This window comes from Syngnathus typhle, linkage group LG22 (assembly GCF_033458585.1).
Source record: "Syngnathus typhle isolate RoL2023-S1 ecotype Sweden linkage group LG22, RoL_Styp_1.0, whole genome shotgun sequence".
NCBI classification, from domain to species: domain Eukaryota; kingdom Metazoa; phylum Chordata; class Actinopteri; order Syngnathiformes; family Syngnathidae; genus Syngnathus; species Syngnathus typhle.
The window spans coordinates 8,285,384-8,299,885 of NC_083759.1; the positions used below are offsets into that span (position 1 = coordinate 8,285,384).

Below are 14,502 nucleotides of genomic sequence, written 5' to 3' on the forward strand. Positions count from 1 at the left end.
TTCCCTAATTAAACACACCTGATTCAAATGATCAGTTCATCCTCACGTTCTGCAGGAGCCTGATAATTGAATCAGGTGTGTTTAACGAGGGAAACTTGGGAAAGATGTAAGAATGAGGCCCCCGAGGACTGGAGTTTGAGACCCCTGATCTAATGAAAATAAAACACAAAGTGGTCAAATGGCACAAGACAACCAGTGAACCCATGCACATGCACTGATACAGTCTTCACATTTTTTTGCAACAGAAATTGGGTAGGAACTTGGCTTCTAGAAGTTTAACAGGTCAGTGGATGATGCGGTCAACATGGGACTGCACTACATCCTGCACCATCTGGACACCCCAGGAACGTACGCAAGGATCCTGTTCGTGGACTTCAGCTCGCCGTTCAACACCATCGCTCCTGACATCCTCCAACAGAAGCTCATCCAGCTTGCGGTGCCTGCCTCCACCTGTCAGTGGATCACCAGCTTCCTGACCAACAGGAGACAGCGTGTGAGGCTGGGGGGCATCACATCTGACACCCGGACCACCAATACTGGAGCCCCTCAGGGGTGCGTCCTCTCCCCACTGCTCTTCTCTTTCCACACCAATGATCTCTCCTCAGGTGACTCTCCTGTGAAGCTCCTGAAGTATGCAGACGACACTACTCTCATCGGACTGATCCAGGACGGGGATGAGAATGCGTACAGACAAGATTGTGGAGCGGCTGGTCCACTGGTGCAGCCAAAACCACCTGGAGCTGAACCCGCTCAAGACCGTGGAGCTGACAATGGACTTCAGGCGAGACACTTCACCACTTTTACCCCTCACTATCCGCAGTAATACTATTCTCCCCACAGACACCTTCAAGTTCCTGGGAACCACAATCTCTCGGGACCTGAAATGGACCGGCCACATAGACTCTGTCCGGAAGAAGGCCCAGCAGAGGCTGTACTTCCTGAGACAGCTCAAGAAGTTCAACCTGCCGCGAGAGCTTCTGAAGACCTTCTACACTGCCATCATTCAGTCTGTCCTCTGCACCTCCATCACTGTCTGGTTTGGATCGGCCTCCAAACAAGACAAGCACAGACTGCAACGGACAATCAGGACTGCAGAAAAGATCATTGGAATCAACCTCCCATCTATCCAAGACTTGTACCTGTCCAGGACCAGGAAACATGCAACGAACATCTCTACAGACCCTTCTCACCTAGGTTGCAGTCTGTTTGAACTACTCCCCTCCGGACGGCGTTATAGAGCTCGGTAGGCCAAAACCAGCAGACACAGAGACAGCTTCTTCCCCCAGGCTGTTGCTCTGATGAACTCACACCACTCTTAGAGTCTCAGAGTCATTACTGTGCAATACCATCCTGCTCTTCACACCTTTTTTGAATTTGTGTACACTGTTTTTGCCATTTTTCACATGTCCTGAGTGTTGTTAGTCACCTAAATGTTGAACAGAGGGTGTGTTTTACCGTAGTCAAATTCCTTGTTTGGCACGCTCAAACATGGCGAATAAAAACTCTTGAATCTTGAATTTTTATTATCTAATATCAAGTTCACCTTTGGAACTATCTACAGTACTGAAATCATTTTTGTATTGTTTACTTGAATGTTTTGTTTGTCTGTGGACCAATTGGGTCTCATATGTCTTTCGATCTCTTTGTATGTCGACGTGAGGATATTAACAATAAAGCAGACTTTGACTTTCTGTGATTTTCTTTCTTGAGATGCATTGCGGAGGTGTTTTTCTGAACTGTGGACGCACATTTCAGCAGAATTATTTGGATTTGTTTCAGTCCGTCTTTGGTTCTGGTTTCCAGAAGCAAAATAAAAGTAATTCAATGACACAAGGAACAAGATCTACAACCGGGGTATGGCATTCAGTATTTACAACAATCATTTTAAATGCCATAATCCCAGATTTTTTAAATGAACGAAGCACCAAGTGAAGCCAGAGCGCTTTTTTTTTTCTTCATCTGATCTACAGTTAATGGAGTTCAAACACTGTGTAAAAAAGTCTTGAGCTGTAGCGTCTCTTCAACGGACAACCTATCGTGGTAAAAACTTAGTCCAGTCAGCAGTTCCACATCACGGACGCGAGCCGCGTGCAGCTGGATCCATTCCTCCATCCATCTTAAATCTGAGGAGGTCTACAGATCAACGGGAAGGTGACCAATTTTAGAGGAGCCAGCGAAGCGTCTTAACCACGTATCGGTGGTGTTACTCACGGAGCAGGTGTCGGTGTATTCCGCTCTGTGTGGGAGGATGAAGGACTTGACCCTGAGAGGACCATTGCAGTTCCCAGAATCAAAGGTAGAATTCTTACAACTGGTCAGGATCACGAAAAAATGCGATGGCGTTGTGGCCTCATTTCTGGAGAAATATAAGATCATGTCAATCCAGCACATTATTACACAGCCAATTTGTGATGGACTTACGGCGCGAGGCTCTTGAAGGCGTCAACTTTTCCATTATAATCTTCATCAAATATTGGACCACTCATGACCTTGACTCCATTCATCTGCTTTGAATACTTTGGAAGCATGACACCATGGAAGTACTCCCAAATATCTGATGGAAGACAAAATGCACACAAAAATATTATATTTTATGTACAACGCTCATTATGTCGGATCTGACATGCAGGATCCCAAATCAGCCACTTGAGGGCAGCATCTGCAACAGTGAGTCCCCAAATAGTCAAAGTCCCCCTGCAGGGAGTGAGTGAATTTTCCATTGTGGTGGGTGGTCCCAAAGAAAACATTTGCCTTCCTAATGTGTTCATCACACAGCAGACATTTCAACAAAAGCATTATGGGTGGAGAAAAAAATACAGCAGAAAAAAAACCCCAGAAGACTTGAAAGACTAAATTAAAAAGAAAAACAATCCTGATATTACCATTCACATCTAAAAACTGCCATCAGATATGTTTGCAGATACAAATATCTCACTTTTAAATTCAGGGAACATTGGTACCATGTTGCTGGAGATGAGTGAGTCTGCTGCTCCTTGTTTGTTATTCAGGTCTTTTGGAAGAAAAGAAGCAAGAGATGCAAATAATACGTTAGCAATACACACGACAGTGAACAATTTAACAATCGTGCTACAATATTGCTTTGGCGCATGTTAATCATGCCAAGGAAACCTCAAGTGATTGAAGCAGCTTTATTTAGCCAAAAATAGTCCTTTGCCGCCACCACTCAATTTCTCACGGATTTTGCGTCTGTATATATTTTTGGTCTTAATTTGGATGTGAGTGTTAACTGGAGCCAAGCGGGGATTCAATGAGAATGCAAAAATGCACATTGGATTCCACGCAGGCTTTAGCATGGTTATTCTTATCTGACAATAAAGTGTCACCACGGTTACTACACAGTTCCTTTTTACACGATAACGTAGTTCTGAAAGATGTCAGCTTCAATTCATGGGATGAAGAGCTGTGACCATCATGCTCACACTCACAGGGGGGGTAGAGCAGGCCCTGGGTGTTGTCATTGGCGCACATCTGGCAGGTGGCTGCTGGTATGCGGACGTCTTTGCAAATACACGCCTCGAAATTTGGGTCCAGAGGTATCGCGCTGACCTGAAAAAGCAAATGGGTCAGGAGCATTGTTCCCTCTAAGCTGCGCGCGTGCGCAATCGCGCACTGCCCGCACATTCTCAGCGCACAAGAAATCTATCCAGCGCATAAGCATCCGACATCCCATCAGCCCCCCCCCCCCCCCCCAAAGCGAACACGCAGCGTTGGACGTCCCATTTCAGTGTGGAATTGCACTTTGCTGGCCTTTTCCTATAATTTTTCGTGCACAACAGTTTAGCAACAGCAATGAGCTATTCAAGTATGCAAGCCGTGACACTATGACGACAGAATTGCTAGCCAGTATCCCATAAAAATGATTCCAAGAGATTATTTTCGGCTCAAATGACCACACATTTGGCTTTTAAGCTGCCAGACAGCAGCTAAACATTACCACCACTTAATTTGACTCTTGCCCAGAATAGAAAACAACTGTGAGTTGGCTTCTTTCGGACTAAAGAAGCAAACAAGAGGCAACGAGGCTCAAAATATCTCACGGAGTGAGCGTCAACACGACTGACGTACGGTAGCTGAGAATACACAAGAAGGCTTAGTGTCATTACTACGTGGGTGGTTTGTTTAAAATGTCGAAGCTCCCTTTTAGAGAGCCTGCACAGATACTTGTTGAGCAGGGTTAGGGTCACGCTCACTGGGGTTTGAAACAACATTAAAAGCTCATAAAAAGTAGACATGGAACTGACAAGACCACTTAAGTCCACTAAAAGACAGAGGTGACCAAAAATTTTACGAAGCTTTGTTAAGTAACAAAATTGTAGAAACGTTAATTTATAATAGTTTAAAAAATAAAAGCTCATATATTATACGGGCTCATTACTCATAGGAAAACTCTTCAGAATCAGAAGACCAATTTCAAAAAGTCGTTTTGACTGTTTCTTATGTAATCTTTTTTTTTAGACGGCAAATATTTGGCTACTAGCCAGAAATAGTTTGCTGTGTCTGGTGTGATTTTTGATATGACTCATTTTTTGACAACAACAACTAATGTAGTAATTCAAATTTAGTGTGACGCATTTGTATACTGTAAATACTGAACGAATGGGAAAAATAAATCAATTCTCTGCCTGAGATCACCGTTTACACACATTGAGAACCGTAGTTGTGCCAATACCGTCATGGAGATCACTAAGAACACAGGTGTCAAACTTAAGGCCCGGGGGCCAGATACGGCCCGCCACATCATTTTATATGGCCCGCGAAGATAAATTGTGCATCAAATTCGTGTCATTACTAGAATTGCAAATTGTCTTCACTTTTAATATTAGTTATTTTAAATATTTGACCAGTTTTTACTTGTCTGATTTGAAAACGAGTTATTTGTCAGTTTGTTTTGTAGCTTTTACTGTATATAATATGAGATGCTCATATATATTTTTTGTCATAATGGCCCTCCGAAAGAAGCTATGACTACAATGCGGCCCGCGAAAAAAATGAGTTTGACACCCCTGACTAAGAACATCTTAGGCCAGGAATTCAAAAAGGTCAAGTCGAACACTCATTGAGTCCTCTTCCAAACCCACATCACTAACTAGCCGAGGCTATGTTTTGGGATGAAAGACTCACCAGTTTTGGGATGTTATACGCCACCCAGAGAGCCATGTGACGGTCTTGGCTGTAGCCTGTGATGTAGCTGGACTGGTGAAGTAGACAAAAAGTCACATCCGCTTGGACAACACTTGGCACACCGAAGGGATGGTGGAGGCGACGTAATCTAGATTTGACGACTACGATAGAAATGGCAAACATTAAAACTTGAATTATTTCGATTTGCTTCATAATGTCTTATGAATGCTATCTGTAGATTATTTTGTTCTTGAATCGCTTCGACATTGTTCCTTGACACCAATGACTTTTGGTGCTTTTACAGCAAATAGGTGAGTTTTTCAGCATATTACAACAAAATGTTTCAACTACAACAGCCACCTTTATTCACTCACGCACACACAAATCTTGGGGTTTGGATTACAAAATAGTTCCTCAAAATGAAAAGAAAAAAAAAAAGCTAACTGCAGGGGTTGGCTCCCATTCATTTGAAAAAACATTATTATAACATAGCTGTTGCCACAAAGCTGAACTACTCCAATAAAATGCCTAAAAATACAACCCATGCTGGCACTCCAAACTATGAATACACTCCATGCGTGCAAACCACACGTATGAGTTCTCCTTTAAACAAAAATAAATACCGTAATTTTCGAACTATAAATCGCTCCGGAGTATAAATCGCATCAGCCATAAAATGCCCCAAAAAGTGAAAAAAACACATATATAAGTCGCTCCGGAGTATAAATTGCATTTTGGGGGGCAATTTATTCGACAAAATCCAACACCAAGAACAGTCATGAACGAGCAACAACAGGCTAAACCAGGGGTGGGCAAACTACGGCCCGCGGGCCACATCCAGCCCACGGGACCGTTTAATCCGGCCCGCCAACCCCGAATAAATTGTCTGCAATTACTGCGTTTCCCCAGTAGATGGGGAAGCGCTCGCCTGCGCATTTACTACCAGAAGCCGTGTCAGAAAGCTCGGTGCACACTCACAAGTGCGTGTACGGACATGGCGCACTCGCGCTCTATTTGTATCAGTCCCGAATTTAGAGCGTGGGCTGTGATGACATCATTCTTGTAATTCGCACGCTGAGCTTTCAGATAAAGTTTTACGCTAAAGCCACCCACAAATCTTCCCCTGGAATCCTTCTGTTAAAATGAGTCGCCCAAGGAAAAGCAAGGTGGACACAGTGCCGAGTGTTTAAAAAAAGAGTGGCCAATTTGGCTCGACGTACGCGACGTGACGTTCAGCCACATGAGCATCAACACCAACCCGTCACAGATAGAGGTAAACGGACCAACACCTCGGATCTCTCCTAAGAATTACCACAACAAATCTTACTCCAGACTATGACGCACTAGCAAAAAAGGGAGACCAACAACACTGTTCCCACTGAAAATGAAGGAGAGGCTTTCAAGTTTGTTGTAAAAAGAATGCATTTTGAATATGATTTGTACACATAGCAGGGATTGAAACTAGCGACCATTCTCATTTTCAAACAATGCAGGATGCTCAAGGACATTGATGCACCACCTGTTTGCGACTAATCTTAACCTGTAAAGTTCTTAAGTGTTTCCCGTTTCCTCACCTCTGTTACCAGGTGTTTGTGAGTTAAAATTCTGCTCTGATTTTCAGATATCCCTCACCGTGTTGCCGTTTTGATTACTTTATTTGGATGTATGCTTTCACCGAATCTTCAAGATGATATATTTGGTCAGAATGTTTGCCGTTTGATGTTGTTTGGAATATCCATGCTTTACTACCTACTAAAGGCCAAAATCTTTTATGCAATGACCTTTACAGGTCGCTTATATTACTTCACACAAACACTACGTCCATCTGCTCCTGGTTCGGCCCTCCGGTCCAAATTTAGAACCCAGTTCGGCCCGCGAGTCAAAAAGTTTGCCCACCCCTGGGCTAAACGATAGTTGGAAAAATGTATATATATGTTATCATGCGTTCTCTTTTTGTTTCTTTATTACTATATTACAACGAATGCTTTACTGCTATATTACTACGAATATGTGCTTGCTGCTCTGCTTTGCTGTTCTTATGTTTTACCGCAGAAAAGGTGTGAGGTTACATCTGGGTCGGCGGGATGCAGCTGCAGAGAAAACAATGCCCTACAACGGCATTGTGTCTATCAATCATCTTTCTTGGTCGAGTGGCTGTCACCGCACCCTCACACTATCAAGGAACGGAGCGCTAGGAGCGCTCTTGGTTTCCTGCCCAAGTGGTTGCTGAACTTGCTGAACTCTTAATGCCTCTTCCTATATCGCCATATATGTATATCACCTGCCGTTTTTTACGTTTACGAAGCAGAGCCTTAGCGCTTCCCCTTTCCCTTAGTGGCTTCTGTTTCACTTTGTGGGTAGGGCAAATCCAAATAAAAAGAGCAAGGAAGCAGACAGACATTAGTGTAGTTCGGTCATTGTAAGCTGTCTGTACTGCACTCCTTGCGCAAGCTAAGACTCAATATTCTGCCTCACTTTTGGTCTGTCTGCTGATGCTTTTCTCTTAACAGTTATTCAGTCAGCGAATTAAACCTGACAGCTAACGTGACATAAACACAAACTAAGAGCTGAGAACGGCCCTGACATAAAATTCAGAGTTATTCAAAAAACTATTACATAAGTAACACGTTAATAAAACCATCTGTGTCACTCCAATTCATTAAATCCATCAATCGTCCTTTGTCAACAATGGGTGCGCGCCGCTGACGGCTCTTGCACTTCAAAATATTCCACAGGCCCATATAACAATATATAAATGATATATCAAATAACTATTATATAAGCAATAATGTTATCAAACCATCTGTGCACTCTAAATTATTAAATCAATCGATCAAATTCCTCGTCCTTTGTCAACAACGCCGCGCGTGCGCCCTGACGTCAGCCTCGTCGTTATTCCACAGATCTACTACTATATAACTATATTGTAGCGTTAACAAAGTTCAAGGAAAGACGTGGGTTTGGTAAACGGCTCTTTATTTAACAAAACAAACTTCCAGGCGTGTGGCGGCGTGGACTTCCAGCCACAGAAGTGGAAGAGAGCTCCATAGAATAGGACCGGGCGTGCGTAAAAGCCATGACCGAGCCCCATCCACCGTCCCCGGACAGCCACCTGGCCGAGCGCCGGCCCTCGACTTCCATCCACGGAGGTGAAAGAGAGCTCCGTCGAGTCAATCTTTGTCCTTTATGTAACCGCCGCGCCTCGCCGCGACGTCGCGCTGCTGACGCGCCGCGACGTCGCGCTGCTGACGCCACGTCGCGCTGCTGACGCCACGTCGCGCTGCTGACGCCACGTCGCGCTGCTGACACGACGTCACTTGAAATTCAAATTACAGTAATCCCTTGCTAGATTGTGGTTTATCGCGGTTTCACCTTTTTTTTAAAAAAAAAAACCCACATATAAGTCACCCCCCCACCCAAACTATGAAAAACAACGCGACTTATAGTCCGAAAACTACGGTACATAAATAAAAAGACACTCACTGGCATTTGGAAGCATGCTTTCTGTGTCTTCACCCTGGTAATAAAATTGAGAAATATTTCACGGTGTAAATGGCATGATAACAGCATTGAGTGGAAGGAAACAAAACTTACGCCGGTTCCTTCTTTGAGTGGGTTGCATGAGCAGTTAAAGTTGACAAGTGGGTCGGGGTCAGCGGCCTCGCAGGGCGTGTCGTGGGAGAGCTGCGCAGGGTGAACGGGAAAGTGGACGGGATCCCAGAGGAGGTGATTCAGACTTCCATGTGTACCGTTGTTCGGAGCGGGAGGGATGCCGAGAAGATCTGTAGGGAGGGTTACGATAATTTCAAATATCTCAACAAAGTTTGAGACAATTTTTATAATTTTGCCACTTACCACACATGAGATTATACAATTCAATGTTCTCAAAGGGAGCCACAACTGTGCCATTTTGAAATCCTGGACCGTGACCAATGAAGATTGCCTGGAAAGAACATACGTACGTCTTCAAATTTGAAGCTCATGCCGTTGGTCGTAAATCTAACTAAGGACTATCTTTAGTCTGTGAGGTCCTATTCAAATGGAAATAAAATAACCAGGGGATTTTAGTTCCAGGAAAGTCAACATGAGGATGTGGAACCCTGCCTAAATACTGCGTCCTGAAATCCTATCTGACTGATGTCTTCTCATTTATCAACATCAGTGGCCTTGACTTAAACTTGCTAAATCTCATATGCTTCTTTTAAACAGGATGCAAAGTGACTAACATCCTGCTTTTGTCTCACCTGCATGTTAGTGAAAAGGTTATCGGAGCCATGGAAACCACCCGAGCAGTACTTGATTTCCTTGCGGTCTCTGCGCACAATGAAATAAACAAAAAAAAAGCATAATTGAAAACAGTCATACATTCATTTTATGTTTAATCCGAATGAATGATGATTTACAGCGCTGTCTGCCAGCCTTCCTTCATGTACAGGTGTCCTCTCTCTATCCTCACATTGTTGGCAAAATGAAAGCGTTTGGGGAGGTTCTCTTTAAGGTACGCCCTCATTGGCTGCGCGGGAGTCCTGCACTTGAAAACAGACACAGAGCAAGCAGGATCAACACATGGCCGGCTCGTTTGACACCGAGCCAAGCTAGCAGATAATCGTTCCAGCCACTTATATCAATACAATAAGTCACGTTTGGAATTTTCTGCATACCGACAGGTTCTTCACCAGGCCCTCATAGTCGACTGTGGAAAAAAACCAAAAAGGGGGCAGTGAGGGAAATGTCAGGGGTCCCGTTGGGAGGATGGAAAGTCGGTTGTTAGGAACTCACAGGAAAAGAAGTCGACTGGCAGCCGAATGGGTCTAATACGAGCGGCCGCGCCTTGTACGACCGTGAAGTCGTCTGTGTCGTTCAGGTAGGTTGACACAAATGCTGCTCTTTCACATGTTGCTTCTTCCATGCCTGGAAAAACACGCACATAGTTTTGTTTATAATACATAATCCACAAGTTACGTTTTCATAGTCATTCATTCATTCTGGTTGCTCATCTTGTGAATCCAAGCAAAGCCACGCTTATTCTCAACTCACCGTGATCCGATACGATGATTAGGTTGACGCAGTGAAGCAAGTTCCTGTGCATCAAACCGTCCATTAACATCCCCATAATTTGGTCCACATTCTTCAGGGCCTCAATGACCTGGAGAACAAATTGTTACATTTTATCGATTAATCGACAATAATTAATTAATAAATTAATAAGAGTAATGGAGAAAAGCGGGTTTTGTAATACACTTTAATATTTATATTCATATTCATTAATATTTTATTAATATTTCTTATCCAATTATTCGAAATGCTTTAGATCAGTGGTCCCCAACCACCGGGCCGCGGACCGGTACCGGTCCGTGGGTCACTTGGTACCGGGCTGCCAAGCCGCACAGAAATTGTTTTTTTTTTTTTAATCGACGATCAATTAATTCAGGTCAAGACACTCACGTGACATGTTTCCCCAGTCGAGCCCGCAAAGCTAATATGTGGCGACAGGCTAACTAATCAGGCAATGAAGCATTCAAAACTGCTTCAACACATGGAGACCAAGCATCCTGCAATAAAAGACAAACCTTAATCACTTCGGGTGTCATTGTCTCCGATTACGTCTAGATGGGACCGGCTCGTTTCTGAGAAACAAACTCAGTGCTCCCACTAATTCAACGTAATGGTGAGTTTTATTTTTGTCATTTGTACTTGTTTTTATGTCAGTCGTATCATTTTATTTCATCGTTTTTATATATTTATTATAAATGTATTATTTATTTATATATATATAAATGTATTACCGTTTTTTTCCGTGTATAATGCGCCCCCATGTATAATACGCACCCTAAAAATGGCATGTTGATGCTGGAAAAAAGCCTGTACCCATGTATAATACGCACCCAATTTTTTTATTTGTTTATTTATTTTTTAATTTTTAATCTTTTTTTTTTTTTTTTTTAAGTCCCAATGATTGTCACACACGCAGGGAGGCAATGGGTCCCATTTTTATAGTCTTTGGTATGGTCTTAACTAGGCTGGATGTAATTTCTTTTGTTGGCGTTGATTTCTCCGACTGCCCGTAAAGGCACCACCGCGCTCCGTGCGCACATTTGAAAAAGGCGTGCGGTCGTGAAAAAGGCGGCTCTGTATGGGAGAGACGTTGAAGAGGAATAAAAACACCCTTGGAAACCAAAACTTGCCCCTCGTCGTGACTCGGAGCCGCAACAAATGTTTCGGATTTGTGTAGGGTACATTGTGACAGACAGCAAACGAGCAGGTGATTGAGCAAGCGTCTGATACGAGAGCATTGCGGTCGCATGGAGCGTGTTTGAAGTGAACAGCAGAGAAGAAAGGAACAAGGCAAAGTGTTGTGAAATAAAATATTACCTGTAATACGGATTTAGGTAGAGAACTGAACTCTCGCTCTTTATATAGCTGACGTGTCTTGCGCATCCGTTCTGCGCATCTGTAATGGCGGCCTCCGTATGATATCCGGTTTGCGTGTGTGCGCCACCGATCGCCCAACTGCACCGCGCTGGTCGCATTATTGTGACAGAGCCGTCGCTGAAATTTAGAAGATATTTTTAAAGTCCTGATGTACTTTCTAAAATTTAAGTGGACCTCAGTGCGCACTGCGCAGGGAGCTTAATTTGGTGCGGTCGCGCAACCGCAGTGCGCCGGGCGCTCACTGTCGCATTGCTTAAAGAGCGCCTTTGTGTTTTAGGATGAACAGCAGAGACCAAAGGAACAAGGCAAAGTGTTGTGAAATAAAATATTACCTGTAATACGCATTTTGTTATTTGCTGATTGAAACTGCTAATTAAACTGTGAATTGAAACTAATAGGAAGAAAACAACTCTCGCTCTTAATATAGCTGACGTGTCTTGCGCATCCGTTCTGCGCATCTGTAATGGCGGCCTCCGTATGACGTCCGGTCCGCGATGGAGATTAATAAACAAACAATATTTGACAATAACACACCATCAAGGATTGCACCATCGCATCAAACGATGTGTCGTCAATTATGAATTTTACTGACTAAGTGTGTTGGCCAGGATGGCTGAATGCGATGCGCGATTGACAACAAACAAGAGGAAAGGTGATTTCAAGTTTTATTTCGGGGGAGATTTGTCATGTCTCGTCCCCAGTTTTGCTATGTGTCTAGGTTGCCATAGTTTCTGTTCGCGTCGCCCCTCTCTTCCTGTGTCACCTCAATCGATGTAACGTGTTTTGTATTTAAGTCCTGTCTGCCCCTCGCTCACCGTCGGATCATTGCATGTGTTTAGTTTTAGTTTAGTTTAGTTTATTGTTTAGCACATATTATTATATCAATAACTGTGCAAGGAGGGAGACGAAGCCTAGGGCTTGTAAAGAGCTCCACTCCTTCTAACCCCCAATTCCAACCCTTAATGCTGAGTGCCAAGCAGGGAGGCAATGGGTCCCATTTTTACAGTCTTTGGTATGACCCGGCCGCGGTTTGAACCCACAACCTTCCAGTCTCAGGGCGGACACTCTAACCACAAGGCCACTGAGCTGAGTGTTACTGTCATGATGTGGTTTCTGTTCCTGTCTTTGGTAATGTCACCCTGTCTTTTTGTTCCACCACTTTGTTGGTCATTCCTGTTGTTGGTTTTGTTGTACCATGACTTTCTTTAAAAAAAAAAAAAAAAAAAAAAAAAAAAAAATTAAAAAATTTTTGTACCCATGTATAATGCGCAGCCCAGATTTTAGGACAATAAATTAGTTAAATTTTGCGCACTATACACAGAAAAAAACGGTAATAATAATTAAAAAAATTTGTACCCATGTATAATGCGCACCCCAGATTTTAGGACAATAAATTAGTTAAATTTTGCGCATTATACAAGGAAAAACGGTATTTATTTATATAAATGCCGGTCCGCGAAAATATTTCTGACATGCAAAAAAGGTTGGGGACCACTGCTTTAGATAATTCCAAAGCTGCTTGATAGGTTTGAAGTGCAACATTCCTTTTCCGACTTTACATTTCTGTGACCTGTTAAGACAAAGCGTAATTTACTTGGCTGCTTTCTGGTCCATAGCGATGCCCGGATGAGTCAGGCTCCTCCAGGTACAAAGTGTAAAAGTCAGGTCTAAAGAAAACAATAAAAAAAGTAGAAAAAATAAAGAAATCACATTCAGTCTCACTGAGCCTGGTGGGATAGTATGTACCAAAAAAAAAAAAATACCGTTCTCCTTGTGCTAAATCCAGCCACTCAAAAAGCGTCAACACTCTGGACTCAAAAGTGGTGCTTCTATGCAGAGAAATCAGCACAAGAAAATTTAGTGACTCGAGTCAAGTCACATGATCGGTGCCTCGTTGTATAAACAGTGCCACTCTTACCTATTATAGATTTTGTAGAAATCTGGAAACTTGCCATTGATGGCCACATCTGAACCGGGCCAGAAGAAAGTTCCTGCTTTCAATTGGTGCCTCATGGCAGTGATCCAGATCTGGAGATCAAAGCAAGGCGTACAGATGAGATAAAGACAAAAACAAACCAGATTCGGTTGAAGTTGGAAAATTGCGTAAAGTGTAAATAAAAACAAAATACAGTGGAGCCTCGGTTTTCGACCACAATCCGTTCCAGAAGGCTGTTCAAGAAGTGAATCGTTCGAATTCGAATCATGTTTTCCCATTACAAATAATGGAAGAAATTTTAATCCGTTCCAAGCCAAAAACCGCTTTTTTAAAGCATTTTTTCATCATTTTACACCATAAACTGCATGAATAAGTGTGTAGATAATGTATAAATAAGTAATATAAATAATAAACTGAATTAATAGAGTAGGCTAGGCTGGAGAATGTATTGGCATATCTGTAGCAACTCGCTTGTGTGTTTCATTCTAATAGTAAAATATCTTTTTAAATTGTGAGGGGAAAAAAAAGCACAACAGAGAGCAAAGGTTTGTTATTGTCGATTTTGCCATGCAAAACCCCGCGCCAACTCTGACATGCACACCGGACTCATATTTTGCAATTAATTCTTTTTTAAATTCAACGGTTTTGCGCACTACTTTCTTCTTTTCGCCATGATCAGCTTTACTGCTCCCACTTGATTCCTTTGGAGGCAGGATTAGAGATGATGCAATCCTCAGACTAACGAGAATGTAATAACGAACGGAGTCAGTTGGCATGCGGGTCCTCTCGGCTCATCTCGCGAGGTTCGACAACCGAAATTCCGTCCGACATCCAAAGCAAAAAAATCTCGAATTTTTTGTTCGAATACCGGATTTGTTTGAGAACTGGGACGTTCGAAAACCGAGGCTCCACTGTACAACGATTTGAAAATCGTTCTCAACCCATATTCATTATCATGGCTGCAACACGTCCAGTAGAAGTTGGGAAAGGTG

At 43.0% G+C, this 14,502-nt stretch overlaps 1 protein-coding gene across 4 annotated transcripts in view; it reads right to left on the bottom strand.

Moving 5' to 3' along the window:
* Positions 1-1,505: 1,505 nt before the first annotated feature.
* Positions 1,506-14,502, bottom strand: part of enpp1 (ectonucleotide pyrophosphatase/phosphodiesterase 1) — a 32,994-nt gene continuing 19,997 nt past the window's right edge. For 3 of the 4 annotated variants that reach the window (XM_061270397.1, XM_061270395.1, XM_061270398.1), the window contains 17 exons: positions 13,493-13,602; positions 13,338-13,403; positions 13,169-13,241; positions 10,180-10,288; positions 9,922-10,053; positions 9,804-9,835; positions 9,546-9,673; positions 9,387-9,456; positions 8,998-9,085; positions 8,737-8,924; positions 8,626-8,659; positions 5,143-5,303; positions 3,447-3,567; positions 2,936-3,010; positions 2,422-2,554; positions 2,212-2,356; positions 1,506-2,133 (listed from right to left, as the gene is read on the bottom strand). In XM_061270397.1, the coding sequence (XP_061126381.1) occupies positions 1,981-2,133; positions 2,212-2,356; positions 2,422-2,554; positions 2,936-3,010; positions 3,447-3,567; positions 5,143-5,303; positions 8,626-8,659; positions 8,737-8,924; positions 8,998-9,085; positions 9,387-9,456; positions 9,546-9,673; positions 9,804-9,835; positions 9,922-10,053; positions 10,180-10,288; positions 13,169-13,241; positions 13,338-13,403; positions 13,493-13,602 (1,818 nt within the window). In that variant the 3' untranslated portion in view covers positions 1,506-1,980. The remainder of the gene's footprint in view (positions 2,134-2,211; positions 2,357-2,421; positions 2,555-2,935; positions 3,011-3,446; positions 3,568-5,142; positions 5,304-8,625; positions 8,660-8,736; positions 8,925-8,997; positions 9,086-9,386; positions 9,457-9,545; positions 9,674-9,803; positions 9,836-9,921; positions 10,054-10,179; positions 10,289-13,168; positions 13,242-13,337; positions 13,404-13,492; positions 13,603-14,502) is intronic. The other variant, XM_061270396.1, reaches the window with a different exon arrangement.